The 24,513-nt window shown below is 37.1% G+C and overlaps 1 protein-coding gene across 2 annotated transcripts in view; it reads right to left on the bottom strand.

Annotated features, from left to right (window-relative positions):
• Positions 1 to 24,513, bottom strand: part of SPATA17 (spermatogenesis associated 17) — a 91,446-nt gene that overhangs the window by 27,686 nt on the left and 39,247 nt on the right. For both annotated transcript variants that reach the window (XM_039340390.1, XM_039340391.1), the window contains exons 7-8: positions 16,827 to 17,021; positions 9,648 to 9,796 (exon numbers count right to left, since the gene is read on the bottom strand). In XM_039340390.1, coding sequence (XP_039196324.1) covers positions 9,648 to 9,796; positions 16,827 to 17,021 — 344 coding nt within the window. The remainder of the gene's footprint in view (positions 1 to 9,647; positions 9,797 to 16,826; positions 17,022 to 24,513) is intronic.

Genomic DNA, 24,513 nt, shown 5'->3' with positions numbered 1-24,513 from the left:
GAATGAAAAAAAAAAACCCAGTAATGTTAATATTTGTTGGCAGACAAATTCTACAAATTCTAGTTTCATACATTTCTGATTTAACTGGATGAATTTATGCAGAGGAAGTCATCAAATTACTTGGCAGTAACACACAACAGGATAGAACACCCAGAGTTAGAACAGTCTTGGCAAGCTGGGAAAGTAAGTCGAAGCCAACAAAATATATTTCACAAATTCAATTTAAATAGGAAGAATAAACTACATAAATATAATATTAATCTGTAAAGAGCCAAGGAGATGGTCTTGAAAGAAATATTCAGAATCCACTACATACTCACAATGGACATAAGCATTCCTTAAGTCCTGAGAAGAGACTTTGGATGACTCCTCCCTTACTCTCTGGGAGTATAAGAGGGAGAGTAGGAAAAACACCTCTTTCAAGACTTTCAACCATACTAAACTGCAGCTGATGTCAATAAAGTATAATTCTGGTATTCCTGAGGAGCCAGTTTCCTGGTCTGGACTACCCAGTAGAGTTCACTTAATGAAAACTAATCATCTAAATAGGAGTCAGCTTTGCAACACAGTATGTAAAAATCTGGTGATTCTAGATTGGAATAACAGCGGCCTACCATCCAGACTCCTATCAATACTTTTTGCTATGTTTTGATCAGGTTTTATTGGTATCCTGACACTGCTATTTAAGGGTAGTCTATTCTATCACTGCTGTTGAAGGCTATTAACACATATAGATGTGGCTATAAGGATGAGTGAAGAGATCTTGTTAGAGTTGAAGATGTTTGTATTTTTATTGAAGTTAGAAAAGATTACGAGTTGATAAGACAGTCCTCATCAAATATTTGGAGGATTTTCATACATATGAAGAAGAAAATTTAATTCAGAGAATTCAATAAGATTATATTATAATATAAACTATTTCTGCAAAATATTAAAAAAAAATGTTTAAAAAACAGCAGAAAATTCTGGTTACATAACATTTATATTATTGACCAGTTATCAGTTTTTAACATTGCATACTTCTCATTTTCTGATATTAAACTACACTGTTTGATTGTAATACTAGTTTACAGGAGAAGCAAAAGTTTCAGATAAAATGCAGCTTAGTTCCTATATAATCAAAAATAACAGAGACTTCTTAATTGCAGACTATTCTAGAGCCCCTTAATTATAGAGAGGCTTATTATCTGCATCCCCAGTGTTATAAAATACCAGAACTTCATTAGAAAAATTAAGGTGGAAAAATGAAGGCACTACTTTGTAAATTTCCAGTGGAAATTAGCTAGAAGAGAGAGAGGAATACTGGATCAAAAGAGGGTAATCATGCTTAACTGTGCCCTAGAGCACCAGCATTTATAATACGATTTTCTCAGTAACTACCATTCCTATTACTGCTTGTATGGGGTATTCTGTGTTAATGGGGTTAGCTGATTTAGTATTGTAACTTAAAAAGGCTCTGCTGATTAATAAATGTCACACACTGTGCTAGTAATTAAAGTAAATGGAAGAGTTACAAACAGAATGTTGAATGGTTAAGAAAGCATTATCTGAAATATATGATAATCCCTATTTATCAGAGTACAGTCATAGTCCAGAAAATATTCAAATTGCTAAAGTTAGAAAGCGTCTGAAAAACTAGACATCATTTGAAAAAGAATCCTGATATATGAGATTGGTTCAACATAATATTGAGTGTTTGTTTTACAACTTCCCTTTGCTCTTCAGATTTGTAAACACAAAACTAAAATCTCAAATAATTTGTCCAAGTGAGGACAATACACACTTGGAAATATTTCATACTACATAAAAACAATATGGGCAAAGAAGTTCTCGAAAAACTGATATAGGTAAAATACTTACACAGTGTTTTGACATGACCTATTTTGGAAGATTGATGAATTAAATAGGGGCTACTGTATTTCACATCCCTTTGCTGCTTCTAAGTAAGTCCAATGATAGATTTGCTCTCCAATCAACTGGAAGTGGTAATTAGTACTATCAAAACAGGCCAATCCTACCATGACTAAAAAGGCAGATGCTTCATGTAACTGATCATGCTTTGAAAATGAAGCAATTTATTGTTCAAGTTATTATTATTTGAGTTGAAAAACTAAGTTGTTTAGTTTTATATCAGGTGCAAAAATAATACTGATTTCCTTGGATACCAAATATTGTGATGGGTGAAGCACTATTTGTTATTCTACCTTAGGCAACTAAACATCTTGAAGTGATTCTGCTGCATAAGCTCAAAGAAACATGGGTAGAAACATTTGACTGTGTTAACTATCTTTGAAACTTTTGCTACTACAAAATCTTATGGTAACTAAAAATAAAATTAATCCTTTGGTATACAGCCCTAAAGGAAAAATGAGACACAGTTCCAGTTAAAATCACATAATTTATTTTAGGAAACCTATATGCGGGTCAAGAAGCAACAGTGAGAACTGGACACGGAACCACTGATTGGTTCAAAATTGGAAAAGGAGTCCGGCAAGGCTGTATACTGTCGCCCTGCCTATTTAACTTATATGCAGAGCACATCATGAGAAAGGCAGGGCTAGATGAATCAAAAGTTGGAATTAAGATTGCCGGGAGAAATATCAACAACCTAAGATATGCAGATGATACCACTCTAATGGCAGAAAGTGAAGAGGAACTAAAGAGCCTTTTGATGCAGGTGAAGAAGGAGAGTGCAAAAGTTGGCTTGAAACTCAACATTAAGAAAACCAAAATCATGGCATCCGGCCCTCTCAATTCCTGGCAAATAGATGGGGAAGAAATGGAGGTAGTGAGAGATTTTATTTTTCTGGGCTCCAAGATCACCTCAGATGGGGACTGCAGCCAAGAAATTAAAAGACGCTTGCTCCTGGGAAGGAAAGCTATGGCAAATCTAGACAGCGTACTAAAAAGCAGAGACATCACCCTGCCAACAAAAGTGCGTATAGTCCAGGCCATGGTTTTCCCAGTTGCAATGTATGGCTGTGAAAGTTGGACCATGAGAAAGGCTGAGCGCAAAAGAATTGAGGCCTTTGAACTATGGTGCTGGAGAAGACTCCTGCTAGTCCCTTGGACTGCAAGGCGTTCAAACCGGTCAGTCCTAGAAGAGATCAACCCCGACTGCTCTTTAGAAGGCCAGATCCTGAAGTTGAAACTCAAATACTTTTGCCACCTAATGAGAAGGAAGGACTCACTGGAGAAGGGCCTAATGCTGGGAAAGATTGAGGGCAATAGAAGAAGGGGACGACAGAGAATGAGATGGCTGGATGGAGTCACTGAAGCAGCAGGTGTGAACTTAAATGGACTCCAGAAGATGGTAGAGGACAGGAAGATCTGGAGGAACATTGTCTATGGGGTCGCGATGGGTCAGACACGACTTTGCAATTAACAACAACAAGTCCAACTCCCTCCTCAAGCAGGACACTATAGCATTCCAGACAAATGGCTATCCAATCTCTTCCTCAGATTTTGTTTCAGGAACAAGAGTGAAAACACCATGTTTTAAACTGAACAGAATGCTTGGCCATCTAATCAGGATGCCTGAGGTTGGTTCCCAAAATTGTCCTTACAAATTAGAATATCACTTCCTTCATATTGATCTAGTGTCCCTGGCCAAGCACAGGGACACTAGATCCATTCATTGCTCTAAAAGTACATCAGTTAGTGTTCAATCCCATGTTAGGGCACCCAGACCAGGCACCCTGTATTGATGTGTGGCTCGGCTTGCAAAGACCTCCACCATGGATCCAGAAATGCAAAACTGTCCCCTGTGTTAAAAAGTTTAGAAGATAGAAAAAGCTGGGGACAAGCCATAATCCAACCAGATGTCCAGGATCAAGGGACCCAAACTGGACCTTCAGCAAGAGGTGATGAGGGGGTCCAAGGCAGAGGAGGAACGGATGGGACTGCAAACAGAAGACAGAGAAGTGGGAGGACTGATAGCCGAACAAACGAGGACAAAGACTGAGGAAGCATCTTTGAATGCTCCCCTTAGACAAGTAGATCAATTGGTTGTCAGTAAGGACGACCCAGCAGAAACAGCCACAGCTCCTCTATTCCAACATATGCCTTTTATTACATCAGACCTTCTTGCTTGGAAATTTCATTATGGCCCATTTAGTGAAAAAAACAAATCAAGTGTCCGAAAGACTTTTGTGAATAGAGAAAAGGAGGAGGAAAAGAAAAAGGATCAGAAAATGCAAAGGAAAGCTGAATTGCTTGCAGTTGCTATGATGGGGGTGTCAAGGGGAGGTGGCAGAGGTAGAGGATGGGGAAGGGTGTTAGGACAAAACCAGTGTGCCATATGTAAGAAGGAAGGACACTGGAAGGGTGAATGTCCAGAAAGAAAAAAGGATGAAGAAAAAGGAGGGGGAAGAGGCAGGTTTGCGAAGAGCTACAGAGGTGGCCCGAGGAGAAGCCAGGGAGGGAGAGAAAGAAGAAGAGGATTTTCAAGGACTCCCCTCATAGGCCTGGCAGAAGCAGAGGAGTGGGACTGAGACCGACTGGGTTCAGCCCACCTCCCAGAACCTGTGGTCAGTTTAACAGTAGGAGGCAAACCTATTCCCTTCCTTGTGGATACTGGAGCCACCCGATCAGTCCTAACCCAACCCCTAAGCCAAGCCTCCCCTCACTCTATCAACATACAAGGAGCAACAGGAAAAATATTGCAGCGACCCTTTTTGGAGCCCTTAAGTTGCACTATGGGGAGGAAAAACTATAACCCATCAGTTTGAATATATGCCAATTCTTTTATTGGTAAGGGATCTGCTTTGTAAACTAAGGGCACAGATCTCCTTTGAAGAGGATGGCACAATGGCCATAAAATATGGAAAGGTGATGATGGAAGTACCCCATGCAGAGGAATGGAGAATGGTGATGCTGGCACAAGCAGTAGAAGCACACACAAAGTGGAAAGAGTTCAATATGCCACACCTGTGGGCAGAGGACAACCCCCCCCCCGGTTTTGCAAAGCATCGTCTACTATCTGCCAGCTGCTGTACCGAAGAATAGGAAAGAGTTAAGAGGATTTTTAGTTGCTGCTGGCTTCTTCTGAATATGGATCCCTACCTTTAGTTTAATAGCAAAATTCCTATATGAGGCCACAAAGGGGGGGGGAGATAAAGAACCATTGCGATAGGAACAGCAAGAAAATAACAGCTTCACCGCTCTCAAGAAGGCTCTAATGTGTGCCCCTAGTTTAGGTCTACTAGACTTGGAAAAGTTATTTCAACTGTTTGTAGATACAAAGCAAAATGTGGCGGTCAGAACCTGGCATCACCCGGTCACTTATCTGTCTAAACAGCTTGACAATGTAGCCAGAGGATGGCCGGCTTGCCTTAAAGCAAGTGCTGGAACAGCATTATTAACACAGGAAGCTAACAAGTTGACTTTTGGACAAAAGTTAGATATCTACACACCCCATGCTCTTAAAGCTGTCTTAGAAGTGAAAGGACATTTGTGGCTGACCAACCTATGCATGCTGAAGTATCAAGCTCTAATAATACATAATCCAATGATTATATTAATTTAATCAAACTCACTGAATCCAGCCATGCTGCTGCCTGAACCAGACTTGGAAACCACACATAGTTGCATACAAGCTATTGAAGAAACTTACGCTAGCCGCTCAGACATGAGAGATGTCCCCCTGCTTGATCCAGACTTTACAATATACACGGGTAGAACTAGTTTTATGCAAGAAGACATTCGAAAGGCAGGATGTGCTGTGGTGATTTTGGAGGAAGTATGGGAAGCTGAGCAACTTCCGCCCGGTACAAATGCTCAGCTAGCTGACCTGCATGCATTAACTAGAGCTCTGGAGTTGGCAAAAGGAAAGTGCATTAATATTTACACAGACTCTAAGTATGCATTCCTAACAGTGCAAGTCCATGGAGCCTTATACAAAGTAAGAGGACTTATAACTTCAGGGGGAAAGGATGTTAAATATGGACCACAGATATTGCGTCTGCTGAATAGTGTGTGGGAGCCTAAGGAAGTAGCTGTAATGCATTGCAAAGGCCATCGGAAGGAAGCATCAGATATTCAATTAGGAAATAATAAGGCAGACTGGGAAGCTCATATGGCTGCACAAAAGGCACCTTCTGAGCATACAAATTGTCTAGCTTTGTGGACCCCTGAGGAACAGGACCAGGGTAAACCAAACTAGTCTCAGGAAGACTTGAACAAAGCTGAGATGCTGGAAGCAAGGCAGGAAGATGGTTGATGGATTTTGCCAGACCAGCGAGTCTTTATCCCAGGATATATGGCATGGGATGCAGTGCAACAGGTTCATAAGCAACTGCACCTGGGAAGGGCGGTGCTGGCAAATGCCCTGAAGAGAGAGGTCTATATTGACAAAATACACAGTATTGCAGCAAATGTTTGTGCTAGATGTGAGATCTGTTCCACCAACAACCCAAGGCAAGGACCCCAACTGCCTCAAGAACATCAGCCCAGAGGAAATTATCCCTTCGATTCCTTGATGATTGATTTTACTGACATGCCATGCTCAGGTCCCTATAAAGCAATGCTAGTCATAGTATGTACATACACTAGATGGCTAGATTGCATCCCTACAAAGAAGAAGAAGAAGAAGAAAAGCAACTGAGGTCGCAAAAGCCTTGCTTCATATTATTATTCCTAGGTATGGGTTGCCATCTAGAATCTCTTCAGATAATGGTCCTGAATTTATCCATAGAGCCACCCAAAAGATAGCAGCTATGCTAGGAATAACATGGAAGCTTGACTGTAGTTTCCATGCTCAATCAGGAGGAAGGGTGGAGAGAATACATAGACCATTAAGGAAAAATTGGCAAAAATATGTCAGGAGACTCAGCTTAAGTGGCCAGATGGTTTAAATATGGCCCTGGTTGTGGTAAGGTGTGCCCCACAAAGGGGGCTGCTCATGTCTCCCTTTGAATTATTGTATGGCAGAGTCCCCAACTTACTCAAACCAGGTGTCCAGAACACTGAACAAGTGGCAGATACTGTTAAATTAGAACAGCTGCAGGCTCTTAACACTACAGTCCAGTGGCTACACCAATATGTTCTAACCCAAAGACCCCATGTCTTGGTTACACTAACACATAATATACCACCGGGACAGGAGGTCTGGGTAAAGGATTGGAAGAGGGAAGTCTTAAGCCCAAAGTGGAAAGGGCTGTATACTGTTGTTATGTGTTCTCCCCTTGCTATTAAGGTGGCTGAAATCAAATTGTGGATCCATTGGTCCAGGGTTAAATTGGCAGCCCCCACCCAATGGAAAGTGAATAGTGACCCAGCTCAACCCTTTAAACTCACACTGCATCGTAGGAGAAGGAGCCTCTCCTCTTCTGGTGACACCCCGGAAGCTGCACCCCTGCGAACGGGAGAGGTGAAGCAAACCCCTGCAGGTGTTACTCCGGAAGCTAACACCCATCGCACGGGCAACAAAAAGTCCCTACCTTGGAAACTGCGTTCACATCATTTGTCTTAAAAGTCTTTTTAATTGGTTATGGATTCCACCCAGAGAATGAGGAAAACTGCCTGTATTAGGAAAGGGCTCATCCCAACGATTTGGGTGGTGGTAATGTTGTTGTTAATCACTGTTATAATTAACTCTCTGTTTCTGCATAGAGGGATCACAGTCAAAGAGAAGGAGGTTGAGGGTGTGCCTGAGGACTGGTTAATTGAACCTGATGATCTGAATATCAGTAAGGCTGTCACCCCATCCCACACTTTAAGTTCTCTGTGGGACAAGGTCTTTCCACGAGGGAGGGAGATCATAAGGAAGTAAGTGGTGATGAATATCTCTTGGGGGACCCACGACCTTACCCTTCAGGCCATGTCCCTCCTTGTGATGAATGTTTTGTGGACCTTACTACAGGGAGACACTTTGTTTATATGGCTTTGGTATTGAGGGGACTGGTGAAGACCCTAAGACCTACCTCACGGTCCAAGTAGAAAGAATCTATGATGGGCAAATTAGGTCTTTAGGCTGGTCTGTATATGATAATCTGAAGAAACTGGAAGATGACCCCCTCCCTATGAGTACAACAGCTACTAATTTGTTTATTGAAATGGCTGAGGAGGTGGCAAAAACACTCACTGTAAAGAATTGTTTTGTATGTGGTGGTACCAACATGGGGGAGCAATGGCCATGGGAAGCATTAGAGGCCACCCCTGAAATTTATAATAACATGTTTAATGCTGGAAACGTGACAGCTTGAACTCGCTTCTCAGGAGCTGTGTGGACTTTGGCTACTAACCTGGTTGGGAGGAACTGTTTCTTCAGAAACCATACTGTGCCGGTAGGACATCTAATCTGTTTGGGATATTGGGATCAGGACTATGTAAAATGGGTCTCTCCTGGTCAAAGCCCAGAGCCCACTGAATTTGAGGGAACTCTGCTCCCCTATCTTAAAGGCTCTCAATATATTGTCTGATATTACTGATAAGATTCGAAGAGCAGTATATCAGAATAGGTTGGCCCTAGATTACATCTTGGCAAAGGAAGGAGGTGTTTGTGGTAAGTTCAACCGTTCCAACTGTTGTTTGCAAATTGATGAGACAGGAAAAACCATTAAGCAGTTGACCACTGAAATGAGGCAACTTACCCATAATGCTGACCAAGAATGGAAAGGTTTTGACTTTACCCAAGTGTTTACATCTTGGTTTCCAAAGCTGCCTGGTTTGCAAGCCATTGTGTCCCTCGTGGGAATCATTGCCTTGGTTGTCTAATTCTACCTTGTATTTTACCTATTGTTACTTGCACCATTTTCAAGAGCCTCTCTATGCTCGTTGAGAAAAGAGCCATAGCCCAGGTCATGGCCCTTGTAGAGAAAGGGGAATATGCTAACTTATGTTATCCTCCAAGGTATGAAACTCCTCAATAATCTCATGATTTTAGTGAATTTTCAAGGGGAGGAAATGAGGTGGGCAGGAAAAAGTTCAATATATCTATATCTTAATAGGAATGCTTGTTGCTGACAATAGTTAATAGATAATATTAAGCTTGGCTGTGAAATGTAACCTAAATCATATAACCTGTGTGTCATAATTGTAGAGATGTGTTCATGCTATGTAGAAACCATTTTACAAGAAGTGTCAGTGTCAACTAAAAGTCACAGATGTTGTAAGATAGCACCCGTGCAGAAAGGTGTGGTAAGACAACCGTTTGTGTGAACTTCTCCTTTTTCCTATGTGTGCTGTCTCAAGATATGAACTTCTCTCTTTTAGTGTGTTAAAGGTAGATAAGAAGTCATCTATTAGGTTAAGCGTGGGCGGCAAGCTGTATAAAAGTGACACCCTCAGAGTAACTCAGGGTTCAGAATTTGTCATGTGAATGCTCTGAACCATTGTGCACAAATAAAGCCTGTTTTCTCCAACCCTTCGTGGTCTTGTCTTCTGATGTAAGTATCGTGGTTTTTTCCACAACAATGCTGTAAAAGAATTTGTCAAATGAAGTAACTAATTAATTTATACACATAATTGGTGTTTTCTAAGGTAATCAATCAATCAGTCAAATTACTGCAGAATAATAATCCAACCAATGAATCAATCTGTTTAGAAAAGTCACATTTAAACAGATTTTGTCCCCATTCATTCTAAATAAACTGAACAAGCTTGAAGGACCAATATACTAAATAAAATAGAAAAGATAAATCACATACACTTCATCATTTATACGGTTTCTCCATTCTTCTTGTTTTTGTTTTTCTTGGGCAAGTTGAAGTGAAGAACTTGAGGGTGCCACCCGCACAGATGGTTCCAAGGGTTTGAAGCGTTGGTGCAGTACGTCAACAGTATCACGGAAGGGTCCCTGAGAGTTTCAAATAAAATATTTATTTTTGCTTTCTTTTATTTTGGAGAAGCTTAGATTGTATACAGAGAAGAAATAATGTTTGCAATTAATAACTTCATTTTAGAATCCAACATCTCCAAAAACTAAAATTAAGACTAGCCATGAATGATTAACCTTATAGATGCTGATAATTTCTAGAAAAAGAATCACAATATTCTCTTAAAATAAAAACAATAATGACTGTTTGCAGTTTGAAGCTTAAATGTGTTTTGTTAGTTTTTATTGTGCCACAATTTGGGTTTTTTTCAGATGCAAATAATATAAAAACATAGATATGTTTTTACATTATTAGAGGGAATGGATAAAGATGTGTCCCAACTGTTTGTAATTCTTTGTATGACCAGCTAACTTAAATTGCAAAGTAGAGCATAATTCTATAGATATCTATTCAGAATAGGTTAGAAGATTTTTTTAAACTAATAACTGAAAGTTAAATATAATTCCTCACTAAATTCTTGCTTTATCTCCTTAAAAAAACAAATCTTTTCTACATCAGACGCATTCTATGGTATATATGTAAAAATGTTTTGTTTAAACAGATTTTTTAATGTTAAAAATTAATAATTCTCAGTATTTTAAAAAAGGGTGCATTACAATTTCTATTATTTTAACCATGAAAATTTTGTACTATATTTAACAATTATAAAGTTGATTATTTTTCAATTATCTTAAAAATAGGCTTATTATATATTTACCTACAACTTTTGATAAAACCTACATTTAATATTTAATACAAATAAGCAATTATGGTAGTTATGGTAGAACTTTTTTATATTTTAATAAGCAACATGTCTTTTATATAAGACCTCATTCTCAGAAACTTCAAATGAAGTGGAAAAACTGTATGTAGATCATAACATTTAAGGGTAAACATGGATAAACAATTGTTTTTCTACATGAAAAATATAACCCATATCACTAGCTGGCTGGCACAGAGAATAGCACTCTAGTCTCTCTTTTTTATATACATGTGACAATGTTCAATATGTATGCATACTGTAATTGCATCGGTTTGTAGTTAATGGTGTAGGGATTTTTGAACATATGAATGACTTATAAACTAATTCCTACACTGCAGTTTTTGGGGGGGGGAGACAATGTTGTCAGGCCTTGTAAAAATTCTTTGCCTTACCTCTTGCCTTTAGGTAATTGTGAGTATAAATTCACCAAGACTATCATTAGCACTATAACTTGATACCATTTACAGTCAGCTGTGACTTTGCTGAGCCACTAATTACAGCCTCTTTCCTTTTTTACCACTGTTGTTCTACTTGTGAAGTAAGGAAACAAATTCCCCTCCTTCCAAAGGAAGTGAAGGCAAAATCCTAATCATGCCTCTTCTTCTGAAGGATCTCTTTAAATAGGTTATCACTAACAAGTCACAGCTGGAGTTACTGCAAGAACTGAGTGAAGACTGCAGGGCTAATAAAAAGAAATGATTCACGCCTCATTTATGTTCACTTATGTTTTACATTAATAGAAACCAATAATAGGAACCAGTTACCATAAAAGTCATGGACCATAAATAACACAAATGGCAAATAAGTATCATCTAGTACTTTTCACAGCTGGACAAGAGGATTGCTATATTTGAAAGTTGTTAATGGATTTTTACTGGAACTTTATTTTTTAAAGGCACAAACAGCATTCAGATTCCATTGACAATGTCAATAACTATAGTAGTTGTGAATTGTGCAAGATTTCTTCTGCACCCCCAATAAATTTATTCCTATTTCAGAACTTTTAAATGATTGCAAAAGAAATTTAAGAGCTGGGAGGAAGATGGACGGTTCAGAAATGTGAAATATAAATGAATATGTCACATGGGATGGATAAACAAGTTAGTGACATAAAATAATACACATTATTTATTAAAGTTGTTTGAAAAATTTGCATCTAAGAACAATAACTAAAAAGAGAATTAATTCTGACCTTATCTGACTCTATTGTATCGAATAAAAAATGAGAAACATATTACAAAAGAAAAGAGGCTTTCTGTTTTTTGTTTTGTTTTTGTAGTTCAAAATCTATCCAATTCTTCTTATGTGACATTTCAGAATAAACAATACAATTCAGCACAGAAGCAAAGTTGGTGTGGAATGGAGTGGCAATTCACAATCCATACAGTAATATTAAAGTTGGATGGATAAAGACTAGGATAATATCCTAATAGAGATGTGACTGAAAACCCCCTTGAAATTACATATATTTATGACACGCATCTGGCAAAATATTCCTATACAGAATTCTATTTCTATAAATCATCTTGATAGTTGCCTGTTGGCACTCACATTATTCAGCATAGATTGACTGTTAGCTGACAATTATGAATTTAGCTGACAATTATGAACATATTGCTTGTTTAACATTAGCAATGGCATACTGAAAAGAGCATCTGGCTTAATCCTAAATTTCTCAGTGCTGGAACTGTAATCCATAGAGTTAATCATTGGGTTATCCAGCCTAGTTGGAATATACTAATACTGGCCCTCCACATATTGAAGTATAAATATGTTACTACTTTCTCCTTGTACCTTTTTAAACTGAAAATGTCAAGGGCTGAATCTGAGGTCATTATCTCAGAATCCATGGCTAGAGACCAGAAGAGGAAAACACACTTTACAATTGTTTTCACTGAAAATTGTTGAGGTCATTAACTCTGGTATACCATGGTTCTTATTTTTCCCTGAATCTCATCTATATTAAAAATTAGATTTGGCAAATAGTGGAATTCATAATGCCACTTTTGTGGCCTTGATAAACTCAATAAAGCAGAGAAGAATTCGGTGAAAGAGTATGAGAGATAACTATGAATAATCTTTTGGAAGTGCTGTGAGGAAAAACGTATATGGCTCAACATTAAGAATACTAAGGCAAGAATGTGTCTTTTCTCCTTCATTCTTTAATGTAGAAAGAATGGTTGTCATGATATATAAAGAATGCTAATGATGATGTTAGAAATTTCTCTGTTGGGGACATGTTCATGTGCTTTCTACATAGTGGATGCCATATTGAGAGCTGAGGATCAAACTGATTTGTAGCAAACGTCTGATACTATATGATTTAGTATGGACATGAAAATTAATGTATCAAAACCACGTGTTAGATAATAAAAATGGGTACATAATTTCAAAGTATACAAAATATTAAAAAACAAGAGAAAGGCCATGAATTGAATATAGTAGTTCTTGCCTTACAACAATTGGGACCATATCACTTAGTGATGGCAATCCTGGTTGCCATTTTAACCTCAGGACCGTGTGGGTTGTTAAACAAGAAGAGGCCCAGGCAAGGGGAGTGGGGGGGCATGGAAGCCACAAATGTGCTGTGGCTGGGTGCCAGAGCAAATGGGGCAATGGAGCTGCAGGTGGGCCAGCATAGGCTATGGGAGGATTCAAGGGAGAGATGGACAGGCTAGGTAGGTGGGGAGAGTACTGTGGGCGCATGGGCACCATGAAGTGCAAGAGACTGGTGGAATGCTATGGAGTATGAGATACCTGGGATCTCATACTCTAAAATGGTGGCTCCTCAGGAGAAAAACCATTGGAAGTGACTTACAGGAACAACTTCATTGTCAGCTTCCTATTGGTTTTATTTGTAGGCAACTGGCAGGGAAGGTCACAAATGGTGACCATGTGACCATGGGACACTGCAACCACCGTGACATCAATTCTAGCAGTCCTAGTTGCCATTGTTAAATGAGGATCTCACTTTCAATTTCCTGCTGGCTTTTCCATTGCCTTTGCTTGTGGGAACCTGGCAGAATATGTTGGAAGTTGTGATCAAGTGATTGCAATTTGCTGCCACATCATAATCATGAGCCCGGCCCCAAGTGCCCAGATCATAATGACATAATTGAGAGGATGTTTCAATGGCCAGAATTATATTTGTCTGAGGCACACAACTCTTGTTTGGAATTCAGTTAGAAACATATTGCTACTTTGCCTCTGTGGAAAGAGTTTGATCTACGGTATGTAAATTCTTGCATAGATCAAACTCTTTCCATAGAGGCAAAGTAGCAATATGTTTCTAACTGAATTCCAAACAAGAGTTGTGTGCCTCAGACAACTATAATTTTAGTGCTGGGATTACGTTGTGCCCCTCTAGCAAAGTAACTGGATTGTACTGTTGGCCACTGATTTGTATACATTTTGAACTACAAATTTTGATATGCCTTGGGTTTGAAAAAGTTAAGAAAAACCATGTCTAAGTACTTAAATGTTTAAATTTGCTCTACTGTTTGATTATTTAATGTTCAGGAATGCAACCTGAGTGACATGACAAAAATTAGGATCCGAGTTTTAGTATAATACATCTCAAATACTTTCTCAAAATAATAATTGGCTAAGGCATTCAGAACTCATGTTCATTCAACGGATGTTTGCAATAGTAGCAATGCATCAACTCCTTAGAGTAAGATTTCAATGTGCTTACTGGTTTGTTTCTGAATATGGCATCCTGAATTACTCATGTTGGCCACAAGAGAGTTGATATACAAATTGAATAGCATGGAACTCAACATGCATCTCTATCATATGTCTGGGATAATTGTTTGAGATCAGATTTCTTTGGTATGGTGGCCTAGTGACTTTGCATATGATAGCAAATCTTGATTTTAGAGTTCTCATGGAATTTCCACTAGCAGTGTTTCTGAGTTTGTCCCACAGCTTTGTTCTGGAAAGAAGGTTAAATTTATACCGGAATTCGATAAATACTGTGTATAATACAGAATCTAGCTTGGATGGAGGCTTTTCAGTCAGAGCTTACAAAATAAGAATATTATCAAAATTGAGATTCTAGCTCTGAAATCTGCCCACTCATCTGCCAGTGTTCAGATATATATATATATATACACATACAAACCTGATAAACATAGAATAAAGGATGGATGACCACTACTGTGTAAGGCAATGGTTTGTAATTGTGTTTATTTCTGAATTAAAAGTCATACTTAGAACATACCTATCAGCAGTATAAATATTGTCTATATAAATTAAATGCCACTTTCCTTAAGTGAGATCTAAAGACGAGTTAACATTTATTCCTTAAAAATTTGAAAGAAATGCAGCTTATACTTTTAACACTCTCCTTGAGCACTTTTTTGCTGTCATAACATATGGTAGCTAATATGGAAAAACAGTTAATGTCAAATACTGCTGTCACAAAATACTAAGCCACAAGCATGGTTAGTAATTATAAATCCCCATTTTAACATCACCCAGCCATTTTCAGAACAGTACATTCTGCTGGATTTTTTTTCCCAGCTGTTTCATCAGTTCAGGCCAATGTCCTTTCTCAGCAATATACCTCTAAACTGTGTTGTCCACGGATTTAGCCGTGTGACTCCCATTAACATCAATAAGAGTCACACAGTTAAATCTACGCACAGCACTTTGAAAATTTACTCCACAGCATACATCCCAGGGCACTGAAAGGATTAAAGTATTATACCGCAAATTCCCCCTTCAAGATACCAGAAAATAAACAAAAGTCTTCTGCTTTGTTCTAAAAGGCTTTAAGTTTCTTGGTGTCTCGACTAAGGGGGAGAAAAGATTACAAAATAGCCTAAAACAAGAGAAATATTAAATCTACACATTGTATAACAATTTGTGGTTTTACAATGGTCGATTATAATCAGGATACTCCATCCACCCTAAGGAATAGCTTAATGGATTTTAATTGATCACTGAACACAGCAACAAGTTTTTACAGATTTTATACTCCTTTTCTAAATACTGGCATTTTCTTTTTAACTTTGAAAATACTCATGATTCCTATATAATGTAGATTTAACAAAGTTATACCTTCCAAATGATATGTTCCTGTTGACTTTTTAAATCTCTTAAATTTATCTTTTTATCTGTGGAAAATTTAATAAAGTAAATTGAGTGAAAAGATTACATTCTCAGCAAGGTAGATAAATTTACCACTTTTTTTTTTAATCTGAGGCTGCAAATGAGGCTAGTGGAAAACCATATAAACTGTACTAACAGTATATGCCTTTTTTAAAATTACTGAACTGATTTCAAAATGCGAAACATGCTCCAGCTGAACATAGAACATATGAGCATCCTAATCTTATCAGGATAAATTGTTTCCTATATTTTGATATTCCTTCTAAGGCTCTCTGCCTTGAGGACTATTATAAAAGGGTTATGGCCATTTTAGCAAAAAGGTCATCAGTTCCAAATAATTGGTGGGGGGGAGAGAAAAATGGAAAAAAATAAAAACAAATTACAAAGTGTTGGGTATTCTAACTATTCTAGTCATGTAACTGCTTCCATGTCTCTATGGTACCATTTATCCCCATCCCACCCCACTTTGGAAACCATAGTGGGGGAGAATCAAAACAAAACAAAATAACTAGAGGGATAATCATTGAAAAGGAAATGGGGGGAGGGGAAATCAGCAAGGGATGGAAGGGATTGGAATCCTTCACAATGAGTCTTCTTGAATTCTACCTAGCTTCTACATTAAGACTAAATATAGAAATATAACAGACTGATCTTGATATCCTAGCCATAGAAAAATGCAACTCTGGATGGTTAATTACTGAAAGAAGAGAAGACCCAAGAAAATCAAGATGCAGGAAGATTTGCTCATTCACAAGTAAGAGTCTTACAAATGTGACATTCAGTACAAATAGAAATTGGGACTGAAGAAAAGGGAATAAAGGAATTCAATACTGCATCTGCATCTGATGATGTTACCTAGTTTGGTAATGAAATGTCTGCAGGAAAACAACCAAGGTCAGAGAGCACCAAGGATCCCACAGTTCAACCTTGAACTACATATATACTGCTCAAAAAAAATAAAGGGAACACATCCTATAAGAAATCCTATAGGATGTGTTCTCTTTATTTTTTTGAGCAGTATATTTTCTTCTATAAGTAATTCATTGTTCTCTGGAAGGATCACCCTACAGCAATTTTAGAAAGAAATCAGCTGTTAATAGCAATGGGTGCCTAAAAGTCATTAAGCATATTACCTGTGGTTTATGTCTTCCAATTGGAGGAAGAGTTGACATCATTTGAAAACCAAAGGAATCAGAATAAGTCTGCCATGGAAGATCCATAGCATTTTTCTCAATCTTCTTTTTGTGCCTCAAAGGTTTAGCTTTCTTTAATTGTATTTCCCACGGATCAGGTGACTTTCGATAGGGTGAATTATATATGCCTGCAATCTAAAACACAGTATAATTTTTTTATGTTTATTTGAATTATGTCAATGAAATCAATATAAGTAATATTTTTTAAAAAATTGTTTACTCTTGAATCAGAAAAGGACAGAAATATAATGCTTATACATATAATTAGCTTTTCACATCAACTACAATTTATTTTTGAATTTTTTTTTTCATAGTTTTCAAAATTCTTTCAGCAGGAAACCATTTCTACTGGACTTTAGACACAACATTTAAAGCTATAGTGTAGCAAAAAGGTAAAAATTATATGATATTGTTACCTTACTTGATGTATACATGTAATCCTCGATTTATGACTATATTGGATCCCAGAATTTTCATCATTAGTCATGACAGTCATAAGTCAAGGCAACCACATGACCAATTTTGTGTGTTGTTTTTTTTGTGGCAGTTGTTGAGTAAACTCCACAATCTTTAAATGAACATGGCAATCATTAAGTCATTAATTTTTGTTACTAGGTCATTAATTTTGCTTTCTCAGCCAGCTCCATTAATTTCACAATCCATTCTTCTGCTGTAGGAGTTCATGCATCTTTCCACCTATGTGCCTATGTAAGTCTTGCTGCTATCATATATAAGAACAAAGTCACGTTTCTTCTCAGTTTTGTATCCATGTTATTTATCCATTCGTTAAGCAAACATTACAGTCAATAAGCAAATCACTGTATTCCTATGGGGGGGCTGTCATAACTTTGAATGGTCGCTAAGTGACCAGTTGTAAGTCAAGAACTACCTTTATTCCATCACAGAGTTAGAATACATATAGGATCACAGAAAGATGTCTTAAAGGAAGTCAAATTATTTGTCCATCTAGCTCAGTATTATCTATTATGATAGTTTTATGCTCTAAATTTTCCCATTAGTTTTGCATTCTATTCTTTATGATAGGGCAGGATAGAGAGGCTGAAGGAGAAACTGACATGGATTCCTGCTCCATACCCGTTGTGTGTTGGCATAAACATTATGTGCCATTCAAACTGCTGTTATCATTCCTTATTACAGGAACTAAGGAAGACACTGGGAAATGTGACTTAAGGTACCAGAGAAAAGAGCTGAGAACTTCTGCACAGAAAACAGGTGTTGTATCACACTGTTATAACTCTTCGTGATTTAAGAACACTAACACTGTAGGATAAATCATTTCTTCAGACAAGTTTGTTTCCATTGCTGATTTTGGCATCTAGGACTGCCTGAAAAATTTCCAATTTACTGACAGGATTCTAAAAATAACCACTAGTTATAAAGGCTATCCTATGTCATCTGTTTTTTAAATCTGGGATTGTAGAGGTCAGCAAGACTAGTCATAATGGTTTTTTTTTTATCTATTTCAGGAGATGGGGAAGGTCTAAATGAGATCTCGTAGCCTATCATTTTGATTAAAATAGATAGTGTGATCTCTAAATAAAATATCAGCAATAAATTTTGAATAATAAATACAATCCACAGCATCTTATACATAATACCTTTTTTACTCATCTAATTTGAAATACAGAACTCAAGAATTCTTATACCTGTCTTCAAAGAGTATGTGCTCCTAATAATTGTGTCTGTCATTTCCTGGCTTACACATTTTTAGGTGACAAAAATAGAATTCTACATTGCATTTCAAAAGTGATTATAAAATAATTTATATACAACTATTATGACTTGGCTATGCTTTTCATAATAATCCATATTAATTAATTTATCCTTTTACCATTAGCAAAACTGAATTTATGTTTCTGTGAAATTATTCACAGGGACATTGAAGAATCTCTTTTGGTTTACTTACCCATTGTTCACATTCCATCTTTGTATGGATTAGCTAAGCGACAGTTTGATTTGTTTGGCCTGGGCTAAGTGCAAACCCATCAAGCTGGTTTATTCAACAAGCCAGCATTTTCTATAGTTTAACATGTAAATCAGCCTATATAAAGATTAAGTAGGAACAAGGGCCGGCTCTTAATGGATCACTTTATCTACAAGGCCATTTTGTTTCCTATTCCTATTCTTTCTAATTAAAATTATAGCTTATCTACAACCATCACCACCACCATCATCTGCTACAATAAAGTCCCAAGTAGCGGAGGGAGAACATGACACATTTTTTTTTCTGTATCCATGTCTTCCCAAGCATTTCTCACAAGAGCCCCTGTCAAACCTAGCTTTCTAAGACATCATTTTTAGGAATAATTTTCTGAAGTGACAAACACTATAGGGAAATCTGTGCTAACGGTTAAAAAACCTGCAACTGAGTTATTTGCAGTACTGTCATGCTAACTTCCAACTCAATAAGACCAAAGAAATCTCTGGGGAAGACTCTGCTAATAGGTTCTCACTGACCTCCTTGAAGCACAGTCTTCTGCTGAATAGCGCACAGTGGTGAATATGGCAAATGAGGTGTGAAAGCTCTGTTGGTATTCCCTCCTCACTTAAAAAAAACAACTTTATGATTCTGATTCACTAGAAAAAGAAACATGGGGCTACAGAAACTATTTCTAGTTTTCTGCCCTAGAATTTTCTCTTCACCCATGCATGATCCATAAGCATTATTAATTTTACCAGATCCTGAGCTTATGAGCAAATGTATCATTTGTTATTCAGCCATCCTTAGCATTACATTAATATTTTGAATCATTTTAATGTTTCATTTTGCTTTCTTCATATAATTTTAATCATGGTAATGAGAATGGCATGCAAATAAAAAAGAAAGGATTTGCTGGAAAGAACCAGGTTAAATGGATATAATGTGTAAGATTTTCACTCCTATTTTTTTTTCCAAACTGAGTAGATAATTTGTAAGGATCCAAGTTCCTAATTTCCCTTGGATGATAATATAGAATTATGATATTTGCATTGATACATAAGAATTATTAACATTGTTGAAAAACAGAATACTGCATTAGGAAGAATATGTTTTTAACTAATGGTTGCCCAGCATACAGAAATATACTAGAAGCAGAATTACCAGTTCTCCGATGTTCTGCTAATTGGGCAGAGTCTAGAGAGCTTTTGAGTATGCAATCAATTGATTCAGGGACAAAAATATATCCACATACATAAAAACTTTAGCTACTGCAAATTCTAACAGGTGCTTAACAACAGCTTTAAAATACATTTTAAAAAGCATTCATAGAAGCCTTTCTTATTAAAAAAAACAATTAATTAAATGCTGGCAGAACATCAAAGTAGCCAATTCAGACTGAACAGATCATACTTGTATTATATGTGGAAGGAACTAAGCTTGTCTAACTATGATTTGCTTATCTAAATTTATCCAAGAAAAGTTTTTTGTTTATTTTCCAGCTCAGTTGTTTAAAAATGGAACATTGTAATAGTTTGCTGATCATTTATGTGCTTTAACCATGAACTATTTATGTGTGACTCTAAAAGCTTATCGTTAGTTTGTTTCTTTGTGCAAGATAAGTCACCTACCAGAAAACAAGGGTAAGAAGCAAAAACAGATAGCAAAATGAAACTACTCTACAGACTAATCTGCTCTTACTGATATTTTTATTTCCATCTTAGTTTGTTTGACAAGAGCCTGTTCCCACCTTCCTAAGCCTCATAAATCATAACGCCTAACTTCTCTTCTCCTATTAGAGGAAAGGGAGATTTAAAGGGATCACAACAGTTATAATAGCATCTCAGCTTGAAGACATGTACAAAACGCCACTTCACTCCCTATGGGATACCTTGACTTTTTCATCCCCAGAACTGGAGATAAATACCTTGCAAAGTGGAGAGTTTTTATTTCTTTTGCGAAGAATATCTTCTGAAAGTTATTCTCTTGCTCTTTTTTTGTTTTTGTTTTGGTCATTCCAAATCATAACTGCAAGATCCAACAGTGACTACAGATAGGTATTTCTAGTTGAGATGTCCTTCTCACTAGGATCATAAAATTTACATACTGTATACAGTAGATGTATATGCTACACATACCTGGCTCCCTCATCTGTTCTTCATATTATTTAATCTCCAGTTCCTTTATCAGCTTTATTGCTATTTGCACATTTTCTAGGGTTTCAGCATCTTTTTTGCATCATGGTGATCAGAACTGTACACAATATTCCAAGTGTGGCCTCCCTAGTACAGTATAAAGCGGCATCCCTTTTTGTGATCTTGATGCTATCTCTCTGTTGATGCAGCCTATGACTGCATTGGCTTTTTTGGCAGCTGCAGCACATTGCAAACTTAAGTGGTGGTCCACAAGGACACCTAGATGTTTCTCACAGTTAATACTGTTAGACAGGTACCACCTATTTTGTACCTCTGCATTTGATTTTTTCCGGCCTAAGTGTAAGACCTTACTTTTCTCACCACTGTATTGTATCTTGTTGGATAGAACCCAATGCCCAAATCCTTCTGGATCCTGAGCCTATTTTCCAAAGTATTATTTCCCCAGCTTAGTGTCATCTGAATGTTTGAGGAGTTTCCTATCTCTTCTAGATCATTTATGAAGATATTGAAGAGTACTGAAGGGTATTGAGCCCAAGACGGTTTTTAACAAATCCATGCTGGCTCTACTAATCACCTTGTTCATTCATGGGTGCTTTGTAGCTTCTCACAAATCTTCTTCTTGATTATCTTTTCCAGGATTTTACCATATATTGATGTTAAGCTGATTAGCTTATAATTCCTTGGATCCATGTATATATATCACATAATAATGTTAAAAAGTTTATAATCTTGTGTGGCTGCATTAGTAGCTGTCTAGGGCCACAGTGGGCTTGTGGTGGAATTCTAAAGTATGTGATCAAAGTAGTGAATCAAGTTTCACTGATATCTAAATGACTGTGGAGACCTGCATATGGAAGTCTAGGAAAATATGCTTGCAACACTTAATATTCCATCATCTAGTGTAGAAGACGATGACTATCTTAAAGAAAGATCATCATGTAACAGGCCCACTCAAGAGAAGAGATGCTAGCTCATTGCTAGGAGCTCTCCTTAAGTTGCCAAAAAGAGGGAAGGAAAAAATAACATTTGAGGAAAGATCAAATTGATTTCCTATGACAATTGAACAGCGCTTCAGATTCAAATGCAACATGTTTCAGAATGCAAATGTGTGCTTTCATGGGACCACATTGCAGCTGTAGAAGGCAACCCCATAATCCTGGGAAAAAAATAAAAGTGACCAACATGACATCACGCTGGAGTGCAGAGTGTGCAGTGAAACACAAAGCACTGTTACTTCTATGTACCTATTTATCTAATCGCATTTGCATGCTTTCAAACTGCTAGGTTGGCAGGAGCTGAGATGAATAATGGGAGCTCAGCCCATCACATGGCACTTTCCAGCTGACAAGCCCAGCATCTTAACTGCTGAGCCATTGCGTCTCTCCATCCGTAAAGAAATTTAAAATATTGCTGTTCTAAAGATAATAGCACAACAAAAGTTTAATATGTCAGAAGATATTCCTCTGGATTCAAGTCAATTAGGACTTGAACCACAACCAAGCAATAAAATCCTGTAAGTAACTTCTGTCTATGTTAGTAAGAATCACTGCACCTGGGATCTGTAACAAAGTTTGATGCCATCAAATTGGACCCAACTCCTAGTGACTATATGGATAAAAACCTTCCATGACAGCAATCCGCAACTTTTTCAGGTATATTTCAGTGATCCTCCATTTATGTTCAAAGTATGTGAGTTTTGCTAATCATTGCTTCAAAAGAACAGTTTTTTTTTCTTGCAATCCATGGTTCTATTATTGATTTTTCAAAATCCTTAATTCAAATTCAAATGTTCTTGCTTTCACTTTTATCCCAATATCCAAGTTCATAGCTCTATACTGCCACTGAGAAAACCATGGCTTTAACTATTCTGATCCTTGTTGTCATAGAAATATCCTTCACCCTTATCTAAATTTGTCACTGCCTTTCTCCCTTGGATTAATCTCCTCTTTACTTCTCTAGCATGCTATCTTTATCTATTATTGAGTCTCAGAAAACAAAACAGTATACCACCTTCACTTCTTTATTGTCAAATGCAAATTCTCTAAGCAGGTTAACATTCCTTTAGTTTTCTTAATAATTATTAAGCCATATTTTTCACTATCTATTTTTGCTTTCCTAAGAACAGTTCCTGAGGTGTTCCTTTCACCAAGTAAGTGAAAATCTATACTCTAAATCTTTAGTTTCAGTTAACACATTGTGATCTGCATATTTTCAATTCTTAATGTTTGACCTCCATTTCCGAGTCCACTTGTCACCACATACAATTTTACTATGCTCGTATTCATTGTAGATTTAAACAAATAGGGTAACATTAATAATTATCTCATTCTCTTTCTTATTCTGCATCCTCCTATTTGTCCAAATTCAACCTCTACAGTATCTTCTTTTTCATTATAATGGGAGGTGGTGCTTAACTATGGTTTATGGTTTTTTTTTTTTTAAAAAAAAAAAACCCTCTGCATGATATTGATCATATTGCAGGATTGAAGCTAAAAAGCTACCAAAGCCTTTATGACAATGATTGAAAAAATGTGCATACATGACACCTATATAATTTGTTTTACTTAGTATATATTCACAATATGAGAAAATAGAAAAAACAGATTTGGGGAGAGGAACATAAATGCAAAAGAATAGAGAAATTCAAATGAAATATTTCTTAGAAATGGAAATGCTGAATCAACACTGACCAATGCACTTCATCATAATTATCAGGACATACTTTTGCCAAGGGATTTATAAAAATCCCACTCAGCAAATAATTGTCTTGCTGTTAGGAGATAGTCAAGAATGTTAACATACTGTCACAGACCAGAACTTAGTCAGATATTCAACATTCAATTACTCTTGTCGAGAACAGAAAAAAAACCATGATAGTTTTTCAACCACTACAATTATGCCTCCACATGAATTCCACTGAAAATTCTGCTAATCTCCAGCTAGAAAGGTGGGTTACAGCTGGGAGATATGATAGGAGAATCATCAAAGATGGGAGAGGTCCTTATGTCAGCAGATCATGCCTATCTGATCAAAAGAAGATCAGAAGAAAGGAGATCAGCGTATTGGCAGTCTGAGTGATCACTAATTAAGTGAAAATAAAGAGAGAAAGGGATATAGTTGAGCCCTGTTAAAAAAAACTCCCATGGCAAGCAAGAAAATCATTAACATAGGGATGACATATTCTAGAGCAGACATGTCAAACTCGCGATGTCACATGATGTCGTACAACGTATCAGGACAGTTTTGCCATTGCCGGCAATGGGATGAGTGTGGCTTCCCCGTGATGCATCTGGCCCGCGGGCCAGCAGTTTGACACCCCTGTTCTAGGGCTATATGAATTTTAATATAATTTTTAACTTTACCAGTATTTAAATGTAATGATAAACAAAATTAACAGTATGTCTGTATATAAAAATGGAGAGACATCAGATTTTTTCCAGTCAATATCCAAGCAATCTGTTATGTGTAGGAAATTTCACATTTTACATTTGTACTCAAAACCTAAGGATTGATCTAGGATTCTGAATAATGC

This window comes from Crotalus tigris, unplaced genomic scaffold, assembly GCF_016545835.1.
Source record: "Crotalus tigris isolate CLP2741 ecotype Arizona unplaced genomic scaffold, ASM1654583v1 scf7180000017744.3724543626:3957646, whole genome shotgun sequence".
Taxonomy (NCBI): Eukaryota; Metazoa; Chordata; class Lepidosauria; order Squamata; family Viperidae; genus Crotalus; species Crotalus tigris.
The sequence above is the reverse complement of the archived record's forward strand: the minus strand, read 5'-3'. Positions and strand labels throughout refer to the sequence as shown.